Consider the following 15,704-nt stretch of genomic DNA (forward strand, 5'->3'; position numbering starts at 1 on the left):
TTCCGTGTTTCCATTGACTGTTATGACGCCGTGTGGTCCGGGCATCTTGAGCTTGAGATAAGCATAGTGAGGCACCGCATTGAATCGAGCAAATGCGGTTCGTCTGAGCAGTGCGTGATAGCCGTTGCGAAAAGGGACGATATCAAAAATTAACTCTTCGCTTCTGAAGTTGTCCGGAGATCCAAAGACGGCCTCTAGTGTGATTGAGCCCATACAGCGGGCCGCTACACCTGGTATGACTCCTTTAAAGGTAGTCCTTGTGGGCTTGATTCGTGATGGATTGATGCCCATTTTGTGCACTGTATCCTAATAGAGTAGGTTCAGGCTGCCGCCGCCGTCCATGAGGACTCGCGTCAGGTGGAATCCATCAATTATTGGGTCAAGGACCAATGCGGCTGAGCCGCCATGACGGATACTGGTCGGATGATCCCAGCGATCGAAGGTGATCGGGCATGACGACCATGGATTGAATTTTGGGGCGACTGGCTCTATCGCATAGACGTCCTGAGTGCGCGCTTGCGCTCCCTCTTGGGCATGTGGGTAGCGTATATCATGTTCACCGTTTTGACTTGAGGGGGAAAGTTCTTCTGCCCCCTGTATTCGGTGGCCGGGGCTCCTCGTCATCGTCCTCGCTTTGCGATCCCTTCTCCTTGTTTTTGGCATTTAATTTGCCGGCCTGTTTAAAAACCCAACAATCTCTGTTGGTATGATTGGCTAGTTTGTCTGGGGTGCCATGGAGCTGGCAAGGACGGTCGAGTATGCGGTCCAAACTAGATGGTCCCGGATTGTTTCTTTTATATGGCTTCTTCCGTTGACCGGACTTGGGGCCGCTGAATCCGGCGTTGACTGCAGTGTCATCGGTGTTATCACCATTGCTTCGACGTTTGAACTTATTGCGTCGGAGCTTGCCGTTGCTGTTTTTGACCTTGGAGGTGCCCGCTTCGCTTGTCGTGTTTTTGCTACGGGCCAGCCAACTATCCTCACCCGCACAAAAGCGGGTCATGAGTGCCGTGAGGGCTGCCATGGACTTCGGCTTTTCTTGGCCAAGGTGGCGGGCGAGCCATTCGTCACGGATGCTATGTTTAAATGCCGCCAGGGCTTCGTCATCCGGACAGTCGACAATCTGGTTCTTTTTAGTTAGGAACCTAGTCCAGAATTTCCTGGCCAACTCTCCAGGCTGTTGAACTATATGACTTAAATCATCGGCATCTGGTGGCCGGACATATGTTCCTTGGAAGTTGTCGCGGAAGGCGTCTTCCAAGTCCTCCCAGCTGCCAATAGAATTTTTAGGCAGACTGTTTAACCAGTGCCGATCTGGCCCTTTGAGTTTGAGTGGGAGGTATTTGATGGCATGAAGGTCATCTTCGCGGGCCATATGGATGTGGAGAATAAAATCCTCGATCCAAACTGCGGGATCAGTTGTTCCATCGTATGATTCGATATTTACGGGTTTAAACCCTTCTGCGAATTCATGATCCATTACTTCGTCAGTGAAGCAAAGAGGGTGTGCGGCGCCTCTATATCGGGCCGCATCGCGACGTAGCTCCGATGGAGTCCGTCTGCGTTTTTCGGCCCGGGCGTGACTAGGTTTGTCACGTCCGAATAGATAGCCGTCGTCGCGTGTCGAGGTACGTCCTCGCGATCCGTAGATCGATCTTGTATGTCCTGCTTTACTGTCCAGGTCTTGCCGAAGGTCATATGTATATCCCCAAGCTGTTTTATCTCTGTTTTTTCGTTGAGGTGGGGCGGGCTGCTGTTCGGCTTGAGCTGCCGCTTTATCCCGACCGCGTGATGGTCGGTCAGCCGCATTGTCCCGACCGCGTGGTGGTCGGTCGGCCGCGTTGCGCAAGGGAGGTACGGGCTCCGGCGCCTCCTCATCGAACTGAGGTAGCAATTTGCGCTTCGGGTGACTATTGACTGGGCGCTTGAGGCCGTATTCTTCAGCTGCCAGGACATCAGTCCATCTGTCGTTGAGCAGATCTTGGTCAGCTTGAAGCTGCTGCTGCTTCTTTTTCAGGCTCCTTGCAGTGGCTATTAGCTGGCGCTTGAAGCGCTCCTGCTCTAGAGGTTCCTCAGGCACGATGAAATCCTCGTTGCCGAGGCTTACCTCGTCCTCGGAGAGCGGAAGATAATTACTGTCCTCCGAGTCGTTGTGTATGGCCTGCTCATCAGGGCTAACTTGCCCGTTTTCCTGTTCCTCCTGTTCAGAAGTTGCCTCAACAGGATCTTCGTTGTCTTCGGCGTCGTCCGGAGTATTATTTTCTCCGATGCCGATATTGTTATCTTTTGCACGACGTGACTTAGAGCGGCGCCGCTGACGTCGGCGCTTTTAGGCTGTGTCCCAGGAGGTTTATCCTCGACTGGATCTTCTTTGTCGTCGTTGATAGGTTTTTTAGGTGTATCCACCATGTACACGTCGTACGAAGAAGTGGCCGTCCAGCGTCCGGTAAACGGCGGGTTTTGGCCATGCTCCTCATCTGCATCGCCGTCCATACCGTCGATGTCTTCAGAGCCGTAATCGAGCATGTCGGTTAAGTCCTCGACAGTGGCTATGTAGTGGGTGGCGGGTGGGAAGCGAAATTCCCTGTCATCAGCCTCCAGTTTGAACCGGATATAGTTCGGCGGTGAGTCCCCCGCTAAGGATAGATTTTTTAATGAGTTCAGCACGTCGCCTAAAGGTGAGTGCCGAAAGATGTCCGCGGCGCTGAATTTGGTGATCGAAGACCGATCCTGCTCGACATGTGCGGGCGCACATGGTTCAGAACTTATAGCCGGAAATGAGTCAGAGGTTCCCGTGACACAGACATCACCCGAGGTTAGGTCTGTGTGCGGCTCCAACGCCGCGGAATCTGCGGCTTCCGTGGCGGGGTTGAGCTTCCCATCCTCGGATGGCGCGATCTGCTCCGGATCTAAGGCCAGAGGGGTTACAGGTGCAATTTCCTGGATATGGCCCGATGACAGATTTAAGTCATGTTCATCGTGGTGACGGGGAGCGACTGCCGTGGTCTCGAATCCGTCAAAGATCAAGTCTCCGCGGATATCCGCGACGTAGTTCAAGCTCCCGAATCTGACCTGACGGCCACGGGTGTAGCTATCGATCTGCTCCAGATGGCCAAGCGAGTTGGCCTGCAGTGCGAAGCCGCCGAACACGAAGATCTGTCCGGGGTGGAAGACCTCTCCTTGGACAGCATTGTTGTGGATGATTGGAGGGGCCATCAAACCTTTTGGGGACGGCACAGTGGAACTCTCAAAGAAAGCACCAATGTCGGTGTCAAAACCGGCGGATCTCGGGTAGGGGGTCCCGAACTGTGCGTCTAAGGTCGATGGTAACAGGAGACAGGGGACACAATGTTTACCCAGGTTCGGGCCCTCTCTATGGAGGTAATACCCTACTTCCTGCTTGATTGATCTTGATGAATATGAGTATTACAAGAGTTGATCTACCACGAGATCGTAATGGCTAAAACCCTAGAAGTCTAGCCTGTATGACTCTATTTGTATATCCTCTACGGACTAAGCCCTTTGGTTTATATAGACACCAGAGGGGACTAGGGTTGTACAAAGTCGGTTACAAAGAAAGGAATCTTCATATTTGGACGCCAAGCTTACCTTCCACGCCAAGGGGAGTCCCATCCGGACATGGGTAGAGTCTTCGGTCTTTGTATCTTCACAGCCCATCAGTCTGGCCCATGTCCAACAGGCCGGACGCCCGAGGACCCCTTAGTCCAGGACTCCCTCAGATGGGCGGCCGGAGGAGGAGGGAGGAGGGGGCGGCCGGAGGGGGAAGGAGGAGGGCGCGGTGGGAGGAAGAGGGATGAGGAGGGATGGAGGGACTACCTCAGTGGAGGAGGAGCAGCGGCAGCGGGCGACGATGGTGGTCGGGGAACGGCGGCGGCGGCGGACGACGGGGGGTGCGGGGGAGAGTGAGTGAGAGGGAGAGTGAGAGGGTCGGTCGCGCGGGGACGATAAGGTAGGGTTAGTAGCAGCGCGGGTTGAAGAAAAGCGCTACTACTACGGAGCATAGCAGTACCGCTGGATAAGGATACACGCTGCTGCTAAGTGGGGCTAGCCATGTGCGCCCAGTTCAAACTTAGCAGCAGCGCGTTTTTCTAACACACGCTACTGCTAACAGGATAGCAGTAGTGGCTTTTACGGCCGCGCGTTACTACTAAGTAGCAGTAGCGCCTCATTTTAACCAGCGCTACTGGTAAGCTTCTGTGTATAAGGATTTCCCTAGTAGTGGAACAAGGAAGAGGAGCAAGAAGGGGAGAGAGAGGAAGAAGAAGGGAGCTAGTGAGAGAGGCTCACATGCGTACAAAGAGTTTTTCTCAAATATGTCATAGCTATTAGTGGCGTGCGGCCAGCTCGCACAAACTAATAGTCCAACTACTAGCGACGAGTCATTCATTGCGAACGTCATTAGTAAGTGGGAGCCACGCAACAAACGCCAGTGGTACACCACGCAAGGGCACAAGCCACTGCTAGTGCATACACTAGTGATGTGTGGTAAAGCACGCATGCGGGCCCTGAAGTAATTACTAGTGGCGTGTGCACATGCAGCACACACCACTAGTTTGTTCGGTATTAGTGGCGTGCGACCTAACTTACACGCTACACGGTAAAGATAATTTCGATGCCACCACCCATTCGTTCCACTATTAAAATGGTGTGTTCGTTGGCGAGACAATGTAGTTTTATCAGACCCCTTCGCATCTCCGGCGACAGGGTTTCTCCATCTCCTGTCGGCACCGCCGTCGGTCCACCTCTTCTCTGATGGCTTTAGGTCCATGGAAGCGCGGTGGACCTTTTGCCTTACCGGCGGGAAGGTTCGTACTCCGTTTTTAGGTGTTCTTTTAAGGATGATTAGAGTTTATGTCCTGCTTAGAAAGGTAAGGTGGTGGCGGTTCCCTAAAGACGAAATAAAGCTCTCCCCACCTAGCCCATGTCCCAACGGTGCATCTAGTGTCGTCGGAGGGCATATGGAGGTGTGTCACCAACAGATCTTGTGAGATTCGGTCGGCGTTGGTCTTCTGTGGATCTCCGTGGATCTAGTCTTTGTTCGTGTGTTGGATCTTTTCGATTTAAGCATGTCTTCATCGACGACGGTTGTTGTTTTAGTGCGCTGGTCCTATGGGGGCCCAGCACAACAACTTCCTAACTGTCTACCGCAACAAGTTTGTGCCCGACTCCAATGAGGAATGGGCAATGACGGCGGTGCGCACTCCAGTGCTTGTAGTCATAGTTAGGTGGTCTACAAACAAGGGCGCAATTTTTAGTTCCTTCTATTGTCATGACAGATTATGAATAGATCGAAAGTTTTCTTTTAAGGGTGTGTCTAGAACTCTGTCGATTGAGACTTAACGAAGTCTCGGTCGAGTGACGTTAGTGTGTGTGTGTGTGTGTGTGTGTGTGTGTGTGTGTGTGTGTGTGTGTGTGTGTGTGTGTGTGTGTGTGTGTGTGTGTTTTTGCTACAAGCGGCATGGCTAGATGCTACAAACGGCAATGAAAAATGTTGCGATAGTATTGCAAGCAACAACAACAAATGCTACAGACCTTCTAACTAAAATGCTACAACCATCACTGAAGGATGTTGCAACCGGTGAGATGACGTGCTACACCCAATGAGGGTGACATGCTTCAACCAACAAGACGAATGTTGCAACCGGTAGGAAACAATGCTTGCAAACGGTCACAGAAAATGCTACATGGTCAACTGAGACTTGGTTAAATCTCAGTTGACTGATTTTAAGTAGGCCCTTTTTTTAAATACAGTTTTACTAGCCAAACAGATGGCGCGTACCACAGCTAACAAGAACAGTACTCCGAGCCCATGGCGCTCTCTTTGACCGCAAGGTTGTGCTCAGTACGTACTGAGCATGCCGGCGCCGAGGTCCCGTCCTGGTCAGTCGCCAAGTTGACGAGAACTGGGGTTGGTCAGACACGCCATCGTCAAGGCTCGCGGGAAGAAGGCGTTGAGTTGCTTCGAAATCCATGCCAGACACGTGTCACCTGGTCATTAGGTGGGTCAAGCTTGACGGGCAAAGTTTGAATCTAGACTTGGTCTTATAGGAATGGCCGGTGCTAGGCGTAAGTCGGATGATTCTCTCAATTTATAAACCGCGTTCGCGTCCGTCCGATCGAACAACCCTGGTCCGTCCGATCTCTGAGCTGAACCACGCGCACGCTCCCACCTCCGCCCCGCTAGCCGTTGCAGCTGACGGCCTGTTGCAATGAAACCTCGCCGGAGCTTCATTACAACCTCACCGGAGCTCCCACGACCGCCGCAATGCTTCATTGCAACCTCACCGGAGCTCCCACAACCGCCGCAGCGCTTCACTGCAGCTTCCACGTCTTCATTGCAACCTCGCCGGAGCTCCGACGACCGCCGCAGCGCTTCACTGCAGCTTCCACGTCTTCATTGCAACCTCGCCGGAGCTCCGACGACCGCCGCGGCGCTTCACTGCAGCTTCGACGGCGCTTCATTGCAACCTCGCCGGAGCTCCGACGACCGCCGCGGCGCTTCACTGCAGCTTCGACGACGCTTCATTACAACCTCGCCGCACCCGACGGGAGCCGGCGAAGCTTCACTGCAGCACAACGCGACGGCGGCGAGGTGCTGCGACGAATAAGGCGGTGGCGACGAAGATGTTGCGACGCAGCACGCGGTGCCGCTGGAGCTCTGGCAGCCCGATGTTGCCCTGCTCCTCTCCTCAGCTTCCCGATTGTAGGATGTGCGACGAGTGGCAACCCATCTCCAACACCGTCGTCATCTGCAGCTCCGGTGGCCACTACCACGCAGCCCCGCGGGATTCCGCGCCACCGCCCCACACCATGCGCACCATCGTCCTCTTTGTTTTCAACATTGACTGGGTTGGGCGGAGGATGCAGCAAGCCGGCCGCCGGCGGCAGCCCCTGCTGTTTTTCTAGCTGCTTTGGTGGTGCTCGCCATGGGTACTCTCCTCTGGCTGTGGGGATGAATGGGATTGAAAAGGGGAAGAAAAGAAACATGTGGAGGAGGCAGCTTCCCGTTAGAGATAAGGTTGAGGGAAGCGGTGGGCTGCCTGACGGGGGCCACGTGGCGCACAGAGGAGGGGGTTTACAAGATGAAGAAATCAGTCGGTGGATTTAGAGACTTTTCCTATAGGAATACTGTTTTTCCAGCGTATACTTTCCATGAATCCATCTGATTTGCAAGTCTTCAGGCCACAATCTATCATACGAACCAACCGCTACATAAACTGATGGGTAAATCAGAAGGCCAATTATGCAGACGCCTCAAGTCTTCGACTATCAAAATCTGATTCTCAAATGTTTAACAGAATCCTAGCCACCAGCAAATATCACAATGACATGACTTGACTTCTGCTCCTGTGAAAATAATTGCAACAACAGGAAATTATTTCCAGCAGTGCCATTTTTCAGGCTGCATGAGTCTGTTATCCCTCGCGCTCTTAAAAAGAGACTATTCGAATATGAATGTAATCAGCGTAGCAAATATGCCACTACTCAATAGTCATTAACTAACTCGTTCCTCTATTTTCTCGAGAAGAAATGATTAAGTACAGTTATGTAAGCACCTAGAGGGGGACATATTTCTTATCTTTTGATCGATTCTGGAAAGTGCAACTTCAGTTTGATGAAAAATGCAACTTGCACTATTCAAAAATAAACCTTCCACCATATACAACACAAGCATGGAAGAGTATAAGCTGAGCTCCTTGACTTGTCACAATCCCATTCCTCAAGGATCAAAGTCTTGGATTCAGAAGATTCAACGGATGAGGAATTTACCAACGTCATTCTTCATGGGTTTGGCACAGGAACTTTCCTCGAACTTGCCGAGCCATCACTTCGAAGTACAGGTGTCATCCACTTTATACATACATATAGAACGGTAGATTCTTCCACAAGAAAAAGATAGCCCAAACAGACAGTTGATATTATAGTTCGGAGCTGACGAATCTGAAAAATGTCATTTGACTTGGTTAGAATAACGCCAATTATTGCTGCTCCCCAGGTGCAATGAACAATGATAACCATTGCTATAAGAGACTGCATTGACTCTACACCACACCACCCTGTCCCAGTAGAAACAGCTCAAGGGACGGACGCTGCAGCCAGGGCCACCTTATTGTTGGTGTTGTTCTTGCCATTCATCAGTCTCACTGTTGGTCAAAATGTTACCCAGAGTAGAGCAGGTATATTTGATGTTGGAGTGATCCTCCATCTGAAGTCTTTGGTTGGCAAAATGGCACGTACCAGCATATTGATGGCCATGGAAGATTTCTATGCAGTCCACAGGAATTATACGACAAAGCTAGTTCTCCACATCAGGGATTCCAACGGAGACAATATGCGAGCTGCATCACAAGGTACATGTCACATTTTGAGAATTGTTATCCATCACCGAAAAGAAGCTATGAAACATAAGAAAGGAACTGTTAAACTTGGTATCTGTGATGAAGCGAAATCCTGTGCTGTTCTTATTTTGTTGTGCATCATGATACTAAAGCCAAAAACATTTAGGAACTTTGCTGATTTCCTCTTAAAACTCCAAAACATAGATTTATGTAGAGAGAAGCAAACCAAAGAAGCACTGAAACTATAATTTTCCTTAATTCGTTCAGTATACGACTTCTACAAATGTATTGTGATTGTTTTCTATTGCCACTGCAAGTCTGAAACAATTTTTTTTTAATATACTACTTCCAAAAAGATGACTTCGTGAATTTGCGCAAAAATAGAAGTAGGCAATTTTGGAATTTCCCTACGGACTTGATTCCTTGATATACTTATGCCCCTCAAAGTCAGGACCATCAGTACCTTAAGAAATGATCATATAGCCCAAGTCGTCATACTCTTCAGTTATAACATCAGAGGTTGCCTAATGTACATGCACTAGATATCTTAGCTGCAACCAGAATCTACACATATGTTTTTAAATATATATTTTCTTGACTAAATTGCACATTTGCACAGCTGTTGACCTGCTGCAAAATTACTATGTACGGGCCATCATTGGTCCACAAAAATCTTCAGAGGCTACTTTTGTGTCTGATATTGGGAACAACAGTCAAGTCCCAGTTATCTCCTTCACAGCAACGAATCCCACTCTTTCATCTGCCGATGTGCCATATTTTTTGCGTGCAACTCTAAGTGATGCTGCTCAAGTGAATAGCCTTGCTGCTCTTATTAAGGCATACGGCTGGAAGGAAGTAGTGCCCATCTATGAGGACACAGACTATGGCAGGGGCATCATACCCTATCTGGTTGATGCCCTCCAAGAGTTTGGAGCTTCTATGCCATACCGCAGTGCAATCTCTCGATCAGCGAACAGTGACCAAGTTGAGAAAGAGCTATACAAGCTAATGACAATGCCAACAAGGGTCTACATTGTGCACATGTCATCAGCCTTTGGCTTTGGCTCCACTCTCTTCACAAAGGCCAAAGAGTTAGGAATGATGAGTGGAGCCTATGCGTGGATTTTGACAGATGGGATTGCAAATGTTGTCGACTCACTAAGCCCTTCGGTTCTTGATGCAATGGATGGTGCATTGGGTGTGAGATTCCATGTGCCTAAATCGAAGGAACTTGATGATTTTACTAAGAGATGGAATGCGAGGTACAGGCAAGACAACCTGGATGACCCACCATTGCAACTAAGCATTTTTGGGCTCTGGGGTTATGACACTATTTGGGCCTTGGCACAAGCAGCAGAAAAGGTAAGCATGGACAATGCAACGTTTCAGAAGCAGCAAGACATAAAAAACTCAACGTGTCTTGGAACTTTGGGTATTTCTACAATGTCAATTGGTCATAAACTTCTAGATGCAATCCTACAGCGTAAGTTCAGAGGCTTAAGTGGTGATTTTGACCTTAGGAGCAGGCAGCTTCAATCTTCCATATTCCAGATAATTAATGTGGTTAGAAGAGAGCCGAAAGGAATAGGCTTCTGGACGGCAAAGCATGGAATAATACAGAATTTGAATCAAAATGGATCAGAACACACATACCTAAATTCTGGGCCTAATCTGACTCAAGTGGTTTGGCCAGGAGAAGTATCTACCGTGCCTAAAGGGTGGCAAATTCCTACCAATGGAAAAAAGCTCCGAGTAGGTGTACAGACAAGTGGGTATCCTGAGCTTATGAAGGTTGAAATGGATCCACTAACCAATGCAATAATTGCCACTGGGTATGCCATTGACGTATTTGAAGAGGTGTTAAAGCGACTCCCATATGCAATCCCTTATGAACATGTAGCATTTCATAACGTAAAAGGAGTAAGCCATGGTAGCTATGATGATTTTGTCTACCAAGTTAATCTTGGGGTAAGAAATTTTGGTTCTCACACTATCAATAGCGTTATTGCAGAAATTGGGCATGCTCTCTTTATTGCACAAAATATTTTGCTAAATTTACCACGCATATTGTAGTGTGTGTGTGTGTGTGTGTGTGTGTGTGTTTGCAAAATTGTCTTCATCTATTCCTACTTGTGCAATCTAATCATATTTTAGCAATTTTGTACACTCGTTTTACTTTTTCTGGGCAACTGTTTCCACCAGTTAGTCATACTGAATGCTGATTGGTACAAGTATAAGATAGATGCGCACAAGGGCTAATTATGTCAGAAGTTAAGGCATTACTTTCCTCCTTGTTCTATGTGCATATACCTAAACAATATTTATTCTGGAAGAAAAGATTATTACTAACTGTACGATTCAACCAGTTAAGGATTGACTAGATATATGCCCATAAATGGCACTACATACTAGTGTTTTTCTAAGATTATGGTAGAATTGTTGCATGCGTGCTGACTTGTGGTTTGCACTACTAGTGTTTTTCTAAGATTATGGTAGAATTGTTGCATGCGTGCTGACTTGTGGTTTGGAAGCACGCGTGCTGTTCGCTAATGTTTTCCACAAGCCCTAATAATTCATAACTTTTGTGGAGATTAAGGAGTAGTATAGAGTATACTGATCAAGTGATCATTAGTTTAAAGAAACATGGGTATGCAACACTAAATGACATGCTTGCAGGTGTACCAAATTGCAGTCGGGGATATAACTATCAGGCACAACAGAACTTCCTATGCTGATTTCACATTACCTTATACTGAATCTGGGATAGCAATGATTGTGCCAGTCAAGGATGGAACGACAAAGGGTACATGGATTTTCTTGAAGCCATTAACTACTGACTTGTGGTTTGGAAGCATTGTATTCTTCATATTCACAGGGGCTGTCATCTGGCTATTGGAGCGACGAATCGATAACACTGAACTGACTGGTTCCATTTCCCGCCAGCTTGGGATAGCAATATTTTTCCCCTTCTTTGCTGATAGTAAGTGACGATGTTACCATATTATACTTTCTTATTTCTGTACAGAATATTGCCTATGTAAGCTCAAAGAGGGTGTTTTAGGGGAAAGAGAGAAAGTCCCCCCCCCCCACCCCACCCCCCACCCTCTCTAACTTTATGTTTTAAAGTACAGCCTCCAATTCTGGAACCACTCAAAAAGATCCCAATTGCCTGTTTTGACTATGGTTGACCGTGGTTTTGTCCTACGTATCTGCCACCTCAGCTTCTCTCTCCTCCCCACCATGTCAACACATTGCAACAAACTTTCGAACTGATTTTCTCCTAAAATGTTTATTTGTTTGCCTGAAATTTGAATAATACAGTCAGGAGATCACCTTTCAGATTTTTTCTGAGAAGTTTGCATTTTGAGTCAAAATCTGAAGCAAAAACTTCAGAACTAGTTTTATCCTAAATTGTTGGATGAAATCTGAAAACTAGAGTCAGAGGAACATCTTAGATTTTATGTAATTATTTATATTTTTTTGGGAAGTTCAAATTTTGACAAAAGATTTGAAGCAACAAAAATCATAATTCAAACTGTCCAGAAAAATGTGAAACAATTACAGAAAATCAAAGATGATCCCCTTAATCTACTGGTCAAATTCAGCCAAATGGAACAAAGCTTTAGGAAACCATCAGTTCTGAAGTTTGTTGTGTCGCGTTGACGTGGAGGGGAGTAGATAGAAGTTGATGTGGCAGACACGTAGGACAAAACCGCAATCAACCACAGTTGGAGTTTGCACTTTAAACAGAGAAGTTGGGGAGGGTTGTAACTTAAACTTCATCAAGAAATGAGGGAGGTAATGCAGACTTCTCTCTGTTAGGAAATTCATACCTCCGCCCCCGCCGGTGGCACTGCAAACATCGGAATTTTATTTTGGCGAAGTAGCACTTGATGGTATTGGGTCAGTTATTCCTAATTCATTTGTGTTAATAATGATCAGTTACCTAGTGTTCTGTGAAATGTACTCAATTTGTCATAATTATTTGATTTTGTACTAAGAAAACAAAGATGCTATCATGCTAAGAATCAATTCAGTATTCGTCTTCCCTTTGGAGCTGGTAATAGATGGTTGTTCACCATTTTGCAGGGGAGAGGGTGGAAAGTATTTTGTCTAGATTGGTTATCATTGTATGGGCTTTGGTTCTCCTCGTTATTACATCAAGTTATACAGCGAACTTATCATCAATGCTTACCGTGCAGCAGCTTCAACCCACAGTAACTGATGTCCATGAACTCCTTGAGAAAGGAGAATATGTGGGGTACACAAATGGCTCTTACTTAGGGGACCTATTAGAACAAATTGGTTTTGACAGAAGAAAGATCAAGGCATACAATCCAGACGATTTTGATGATGCACTCTATGAAGGGAGCAAAAATGGTGGTATTGCTGCTGTGATAGAAGAAGTTCCATGCATCAAAATATTCCTCTCTAAGTATTGCAAAGGTTATACAATGATCGGACCAATTTACAAATCCGAAGGTTTTGGCTTTGTAAGTTAGCTATACCAGATAATTTTTGCACATTACATACCTCTAAAGTAAGTATAAAAAAACTAGGAAAGTTATACTTGAAAGCTACTCAGACATAGAAAAGGGACCGACTCGTAACAGAACATACTTACCAAAACATGAGTACATATGGAAATATAAGATATAGATTAACAAAGCTGCTGCATGACCAATGAACAGTGCTAAGACCCAAGATGGTAACAAAGCAATGCAGTCTAACAAGACAATACGTGGTATGGAGGTCATCATTCTCCACAATCTTTTACTGCAGTTAGTACTTTCAAAAACTTCTAAGTCATACTGTTAGTTGTAGTAGTTTGTTACGAGGAACAACTTATAGTAAAAAAAGCTATTGGCCAGTGATCTAAGGTTCACGAACTATGCAGTGCACATTTGAACATATAGGTACACTGGACGAGAAGCATATGCGGTGAGAATCATATATTTAGTTCTAGAATAAAATTGTATTGACCAAAGATGCCAAATTACATGCACAAAGAAATATAGGCAGCAGAGTGGCATATCACAGTTAGTATCAAGTTGACAGCTTCTATCAACCAAAACTTGAAACTACATCACTCCAAAAGAAAAAGAAAACACTTACCGAAAAAGGTTTTCGCCCCGCTTTATACAAAAAGCAAACCACCAGAGCCACAAGGTTCAACAAATGTTCACACCGCACACACACACAAAAGTAGCAGACAAACAGAGTACACCGGGTTCTGCTGAGGGCACAGCTCAACAAGCCCTATAAGAAAGAAGAAAAGAAAAGCGGCAGCACAGGCCTCGCGGAAAAAAAAAACACTTCAATCCAGAGGCACTTGTTTGCAGAAAGTGTAAATATGTACCATGCTATCTGTGTCCACTTTCGTGTGGAAAATAATTTCATGCTATTTGTGTCCACTTTCTTTTTCTTTTTTTTTTGCGGGGTGAAAGAGATTTGTGTCCACTTTCGTGTGGAAAATAATTTTTGAATTCCTATTGCTTAAGTAGTTTGTATAATATCGAATATGTTTACTTGCATAGGCCTTCCCCAAGCGTTCCCCTCTGGTCGAGGACTTCTCAAGGGCAATCCTCAGCATAACAGAGGGAGATACTATCATTCAGATAGAAAGGAAATGGATAGGAGACCAACATGCCTGTCAGAATGACGGCCCCACCATCGGCTCAAGCAGTCTAAACTTCAAAAACTTTTCAGGACTCTTTCTGCTCACAGGAGTTGCTTCAACTTCTGCCCTTTTGATAGCCCTCGTGATGTTTCTCTACAAGAGGTACAAGATAGGGGACAGCACAGGTCTGATTGAGACGACTGCAGATTCTAACCCGCCCCACGATATGCAGTTAACTGTACCAGATGATTCAGATGGCTACGCCTACCAGCAGGAGATAGAGATATCCAGAGTACTCACAAGCCCGTGTTCAGAAGTCCAAACTCCGGATTTTACACTTCATGGAACACCAGGCAATGGTTTGTAGCGCCATGTTAAGCAGCCTTACTCAGGTTCCCAGTTTCCAGAGTACACCTGGTCATCTTTTGTTCTCATGTGTGTATTTGCCTGTGTAGTATGTATGAATGCTGACAGTCATGCCTGCTAACTGCATGCCAGTGCAGCAGCAATGCAATTGTAAGCTTATTGTGTAATGTATTCTGATTTTGCTCAGGTTCCAAGTGTAAATCAACAATCTATCAGTGTAAGATTGTGTAATCCAAGGAGTATCAGGGTAACCTGAACTACAATTTGGCACCTGTGCACTGTGTCCGTGTCCCTTATATTTTTTTGGATAAGAAGGTAGGCCACAGTCTACCTTATAAATTCCAAAACCAGACCGAGGTCTAAGGATTGTCTGAGTACAAAAGATGTGGCCAGTGGCAGCACATCAAGAACAACAACGGAAAACAGAATCTGAAAAAAAAAACTGGAAAAAGGAACAAGTTTCAGACTATGAGGCAGAGAGTAAAAGCTCTGATTTGGTCTTCCGAGAGCATCGTCCCCTTTCTTCCAGTTTCAACCATGACCACTGCCACAGCTTCCTCTCAACCTGAACCAATGCTCACATTTCATCCCGACACCCTAGAAGGCAAGACAAGGAGCCAACAACCAAGAAAATTTTCCCATACCACGGAAGGTGACCATCACACCATGGCAATGTACAGAAGAAAATCTGACTCTTAAAACCTGAATTATTTTGGGCTCATACAGCCTGAAAATATATATCAAAACAGTACTTGCTTTATGATTCAATTGAGATTGCTCTGGTTATTTAAAGAAGAAGCTAATTAAACCTTGGATGGATGGAATATATCAGTAGCAGGGGGCAAATCAAGATGCACCAGCCTACAAAATTTCAGATGCTAGTGGGGGTTTAACTAATGATCGATGCCAAAATTCTCATACATCAGAAATATGAGACAACAGGAAAGCGATGAGGTACTACGGGAACAGAGACGACGCCCTCTAGTCCCGGGAGAATCAACAAACAAGTCTAGAAATGATAGATGTGTTCAAAACCCGCTTTCTAGGCATCATCGTAGTAGATAGAAAAAACTCATCTTAGAACATAAACATGCACGCGCCAGGGAGAAAAAAAATTGTGTGGAGAGAGAAAGAACAGGTATTTATTTTATTTTCCTTTCCCTTTGACCCCCATCGAATCGCAACTAAGGGCATCTCTAGCAGATCCCTCAAAAGTTATATTTGAGGGAAGTTTTTTGGTTTTGAGGGATTAAGGCCTTTCTAGCAGATTCCTCTAGCATCGTGTTTATTTGAATTCTTAGTTCAATTGAACCGTATGTTGTGTTCGAATTTGAATTTTCATGTTTCAGAACATTAAA

At 46.3% G+C, this 15,704-nt stretch overlaps 1 protein-coding gene across 1 annotated transcript; it reads left to right on the forward strand.

The window, feature by feature from the left end:
* The first annotated feature begins 8,091 nt into the window (after nucleotides 1-8,091).
* LOC123121582 (glutamate receptor 2.7) lies at nucleotides 8,092-14,454 on the forward strand. Its single transcript, XM_044541602.1, has 5 exons — nucleotides 8,092-8,372; nucleotides 8,980-10,328; nucleotides 11,037-11,340; nucleotides 12,450-12,853; nucleotides 13,898-14,454. Exons 1-5 carry the CDS (start codon nucleotides 8,249-8,251, stop codon nucleotides 14,345-14,347), a joined length of 2,631 nt encoding a protein of 876 aa, XP_044397537.1. The 5' UTR covers nucleotides 8,092-8,248; the 3' UTR covers nucleotides 14,348-14,454.
* The last annotated feature ends 1,250 nt before the right edge of the window (nucleotides 14,455-15,704 follow it).

The sequence above is a fragment of the Triticum aestivum genome, chromosome 5D (genome assembly GCF_018294505.1).
Source record: "Triticum aestivum cultivar Chinese Spring chromosome 5D, IWGSC CS RefSeq v2.1, whole genome shotgun sequence".
Taxonomy (NCBI): domain Eukaryota; kingdom Viridiplantae; phylum Streptophyta; class Magnoliopsida; order Poales; family Poaceae; genus Triticum; species Triticum aestivum.